The sequence below is a fragment of the Jatropha curcas genome, chromosome 2 (assembly GCF_041381405.1).
Source record: "Jatropha curcas cultivar XTBG-Jc1 chromosome 2, XTBG_Jcur_1.0, whole genome shotgun sequence".
Classification (NCBI taxonomy): Eukaryota; Viridiplantae; Streptophyta; class Magnoliopsida; order Malpighiales; family Euphorbiaceae; genus Jatropha; species Jatropha curcas.
The window spans coordinates 28,313,883-28,319,264 of record NC_143152.1 but is presented as its reverse complement, the minus strand read 5'-3'; the positions used below and the strand labels follow the sequence as shown (position 1 = coordinate 28,319,264).

Here is a 5,382-nt window from a genome sequence, read left to right as displayed (position 1 = left end):
AAATAGTAAATCTAAGATTTTGTTTATTATTTAATTAAAATATTCAAAGTTTTTATCATTTAAATAGCAAGATAAATAATTGATTATTAATATTAATTTTTGATAACTAAAGAAAATAAAGTGGCAAAATAAATAAAATTTGTGGTGATTTTTCATCAGGAGAAAATAAACATATATGTGTAATATATACTTAATCTAAACATACTTTAATTTTGTATCACGTTTAATAATAATCATAATATGTGTAATGTCAATGTCTATCATTTGAATTGTATTTGATTATTGATAATATAGACTTAATTTAATATCGATGAAGCATAATTTAATTTTATATCGCGTTTAATAATAATCATGATATGTGTAATATTAATGTTCACCATTTAAATTATATTTGATTTATTATATCTTTTGTTTGTCAAAATGTTTAGGTTACTATTAGTATAAGCATATATAACAAATTTTGAATTAAAGTAATTTTCTTACTACACAACCTTCTTAAATTTATAATATTTTGTAATAATAATTTTTTTTATTAGCCATTTGAATGGAAAAACAATGTAACCAATCAAATCAAACCATTTTTATTTTATTAATCAATGAAATTAAAAGCTTTAAAAATATTTTTCTCAATCAATAAATTTAATAGGTATTGTCTATTTCAATATTTCTCTTTTAAATTGCCACTTTTATATATTTTATAGATTATAAATTATAGATAAATAGAGGTTAGGATCATGGCTTTAGCTAAATATAATCTATTCCAAGTAACTATAGAGAAAAGAACTTTTGACAAGAGGAGTAGAAATGTCTATTGACAATTCCAAATATGAAAGGTACCGCAACACCTATAACGTTACTTATTCAAGCAGTGAATCGTGTCTGAATGAAATAGATTTTACCCAATTAGATTGAGTTCTTGTCCTGGGATTTCACACAGAACACCTTTGAAACTAAGCAATAAGCACAATAGGGTAGGTATTGAAAGAACCACAAAATTGACAATTGCAACAAGCATAGTGTAGAATTGATGTCTTATATTCAAAATCACCAGTAGCAAAAATTCAGAAACAGGCAAGTAACAGAAGAAAACCAAAGAATTTGGATGCAAACCCCTTTTACATATATAGGCTATCTAAGAAATAACCACAATTTTTAAGGTGGGCAATTCATTCTTTTTCATATATTCTGGCAAATATTCACTATGCATTTTCAGTTTTCGTTCTCAGCTTCAGCTCTAGCTGTACAGTTCTCTGGTAGTTTTTGCAATGCCGGTCTATTTCCCACCTGCCATTCACAAAAGATTAATAAAAAGAAATGGGAAATGCTTTATTTTGGCAAATTCTTGAAAAAAAAAAAAAAAAAAGGAAGGATTGGCGTCGTCACCTTTGAGACATTTTTACTCTCATTGTTCTTCTTACTGGTAATCTCTAGTGTTTCTTTCAACATCTTGCTTAGCTCTCTTAGGCTCTTTTCACGTAATTCATCAGCAGCCTCCTTTTTCTTCTTCATTTTATCCTTTTTAGGCTCTACTTTTCTGCCACTGCTGTCAATGTTCTCCTTGTTAATAATGTCTGGATGGATTATTTTCTGATTTGTTGTCAGTTTCTTAGTTGATGATTTCCTTGGTGTTGACTCCGTTGGACGAGGAAACTGGCCCTGAATTGTGTTGGCTGCAAATGGCGAAGAGACCATGCCAACTGTGACTTTGTCACAAATTTGCTTTTCAGTGTCAGAAACAAGAGGACAGAAAGGGCTACTCTTTGCGGATTTTGGAGTCTCGACTGGGTCTGATTCTTCAGCTTCAACTACATTGCCATTGACAACATCAGCTTTCTTGCATTTTTCATTCCCACTCTGTGACATCTCACAATCAGCTTCGAGAGTAAGTGGAGCCTTCTGGACTTCTTCTGTACTCTTATTTTGTTGAACTTCACTTGTGAAACTGTCATCAGAGACTTCGTCTGATTCACTGTCGTCAGACGTTTCATCCAATTCATCAGAAGATTCATCCAATTCGCTGCCATCAGATGACGAAGCTTCATCTGGTTCACTGCCGTCAGATGACTCTTCCTCAATGTCATTCACATCAGAATCTTCCTCAGTGTCTGCGTTTGAAAGCAGATCGTCATCACGGTCATCTTCCATAGAATCCATTTCAGATCCTTTGTCCACAACTTCAGGTATCTTAGGGGTCAATGAATTCATGACCTCAACTGAAGTATCTTCTGTTTCCATGAGACATGCAGAATTGTTATCAGATGCTTCTACAATCAAAGAATCTTGATTTTCATTCAATTCCCCTTCAGTTTCTGGCTTCACAGAAGCATTCAGCATTTCATAGTGTCCTATAACGGCAACTAGTCCTGAAAGGTCAATCATACGTCAGGCACTTCACACATGTGAGGAAAACCTTTAGATAAAAAGTGTTACAAAAATGGGGACAAGATGTCTATAAAAATACATACCGTTCTCATTAATGGACTCATGATTCACATCTATTATCTTCTCTGAGCTTTCATCTTTCGAAGAAAACAATTCATCTGAACTGTCATTATCATCTTCATCGTTTGCATTTAAATAATTATCTAAATCAGTGCATGGCTCAGAAGCCATTTCCAGTTTTGCACTGCAAACAACCAATTCATGGTCGTTTCTATTCTCATCTTCTTGAAATTCAATTTTTGTTTCACTTCCATTCTTTAGCAAAGGATCTTTGTCTTGGAAAAGAACATCTGAATCCCCTTCACAATCAACACTCTTTCTGTCCTCATGAAGTTCATCCTTCATTTCACTTTCAGTCCCAAATGGCTGATCAAAATTTTGTACAAGAACTCCTGAGTCATCTTCCATTTCATGATCATTAGTCTTGTTGTCCTCTTGAACTTCATCCTTTTTTTTGTTTTCGTTCTCTTGTGATTCATCCAAATATTGGCATGAAAGAACATCTGACTCTAGCTCATTCACTTCACGGCCATTACTCTTGTTGTCCTCTTGAACTTGATGCTTCAGTTCACTCTCACCAAGTATCTCATTTATGTCTTGGCATGTAAGAACTTCTGACTCTGACTCATTCACTTCATGGCCATTACTCATGTTGTCCTCTTGAACTTCATGCTTCAGTTCACTCTGATCAAGTGTCTCATTTATGTCTTGGCATGTAAGAACTTCTGACTCTGACTCATTCACTTCATGGCCATTACTCTTGTCCTCTTGAACTTCATGCTTCAATTCACTCTCACCAAGTGTCTCATTTATGTCTTGGCATGAAATGACTTCAGAATCACCTCCTGTATTGCATTACAACCATTGTCAGAATCCAAAGGAACATAACTGAATAGAATAATTATAATACTTTTCCTGTATATTTCATGTAGTTCTAATGAAGTTGAAAAAGATAAAGCCAATGTTAGTTAATTAGTGAAGGTGTTTAACTTTAGTTATTTCATTCCCACCATTTTTACCGCAATCAAACATTATATACCAGAAAATTGATACAGAAAGTTTCCACTCTTGGACAATAACATAACACAAACACATACCAGGCACATTCTTCTCCTGTTCAATTTCCTCAGTTTCCTCACCCAACCCCTCAATCTTCACAGCCTCAACTCTCCTTGTCTCCTTCAAGCTCAACCCTGCCATGGTTTTCTCCAACAATCTCACTGACTGCCTGGTACCATACACTCTCTGAACCGACAGTTCGCTCTTCAGGGGCTCAATTTTCTTCTTAGTTGAAACTGCTGGGGCCTTTCTTCTGGAGCTCTTCAATGCTGGAGTCTCAATTACCTCACTTTTCTCATCTTCCACACTTTCCATTAATTGGGAATCAATTTTTTGGCGAGCTGAAGCAGCTGGTGCCCTTCTCCGGCTAGCCGGCATTGCTGGAGTCTCTGGTAAATTCACATTCTTGTTTTCTTGTTCAGCCCCTTCAGCAACTGTTATTCTTGTTGCGCGCCGAGTACGAGTCAGGGGTTGTGAACTTTCAGGCTCAACTTTAATAGGCTTTCTCCTAGTTGAGGTTCTGCCTGCAGTTCTAGGCTCTGCATTAGTAGTTTTCTCTGGGGATTCGTGAGGATCAGATCTGGTTGCATCATTGATTAGTTCATCGAGTCCTTCAACCTGTAACAAACCATTCGATGAACAGCTCAGAAAATGTGTTTGTTTAGAAAATTGAAACTCTTGAGCACTGAAAGATTCATGAAGCAATCAAACAAATCAACAAATTTAAGAATTAGAGGAACTTTATAGGGAATGAGTTGATATTAGAAAAATATTAGTGCATAAAAAACCAATATCCGAAAGAAACTTAACAATCTTTTTACTGGTTCAACTAATAAGGTAGAAACATAATCAAAGAATGCTACAAACTCAGATTTTGGTTGTTGGTTAACAATGCTAGAATCCAAACTTCTGGTTTTGGTTATTTCTTCAATTAACAAATCAGTAGTGATAATATCCAATCTTGTATAAAGGTATTCAAGAAATGCTACTCATTGATTCAATAGTAATTAAGATCTGAAAAACCCTAAAATCAAAATCATAAAACCCAATAAAGAAACAACAAAAAGAACAAAATTTCCTACATGTGTCTTCTATTTTCTTCTGATTTCTCAATAATCAAACAAAATATGCTCAGAAAGATGAAATTGATAAATGAAGATTAAAATCGAAACTACCTTCTCAAGAGCTTTGAGAGCATCAGCCATGGCGACATTGGTCATATTAGCAGGGATCTTGTTCTTCTTGCAGAGAGCTTGGAGCTCTTTCCTTGCGAGGCTGTGAAAATCCATTTCCGATCGGAAACAAGAAAAGGAAAAATTAAAAAAAAAAAATACAGAAACAAAGCGTTTGTGGTATCGAAAGACTATTGCTTTCTTGTTGTTGCTGATTGAGAGGGAGAAGTGGTGATATATATATGTATCTGGTGAACGATATGAGGGGGAGAGAACCCTAGAAGATATGACCGTTGGAGCGTGAATTTGAAATTTGAAATTAATGAGTATTTTATTAGTTAATGTATCCCGCAAATTTTCAGAAAATTTGTTAAATTTTATGCTATTAGGGAAATGTGTTTATTTAAGTACTTTTGTATTTAATATCATGCTTAAAATGAAATAATTATCTTTTTCAGTAGGGTTTTTCTTTTTTGAGATGAATTTTTTTTTATTAAGTAACATTAATTGAGTTAATTATAATTTTTTAAAATGTGTAACAAAAAATAATTATTTTTTGAAATAAAAAGTTTAATAATTTAGTTAATTTTTTTTAAAATTAGTTTTTTAGAAAGGGAAAGTTTTGTTTATAGCATTGTATTACTGATGTAAAATTTGTACAAAGGGGTCTTAACACTTTTTTTTAATTACATGTCACAGTGATTTGATT

General features: G+C 33.5%; 1 protein-coding gene across 1 annotated transcript; it reads right to left on the bottom strand.

The window, feature by feature from the left end:
- Positions 1–1,014: 1,014 nt before the first annotated feature.
- LOC105649023 (aspartic/glutamic acid-rich protein) lies at positions 1,015–4,902 on the bottom strand. Its single transcript, XM_089718352.1, has 5 exons — positions 4,677–4,902; positions 3,540–4,119; positions 2,466–3,287; positions 1,384–2,363; positions 1,015–1,284 (listed from the first exon to the last, which is right to left on the bottom strand). The coding sequence occupies exons 1-5, from the start codon at positions 4,788–4,790 to the stop codon at positions 1,210–1,212; spliced, it is 2,571 nt and encodes an 856-aa protein (XP_089574478.1). The 5' UTR covers positions 4,791–4,902; the 3' UTR covers positions 1,015–1,209.
- Between the last annotated feature and the right edge of the window lie 480 nt (positions 4,903–5,382).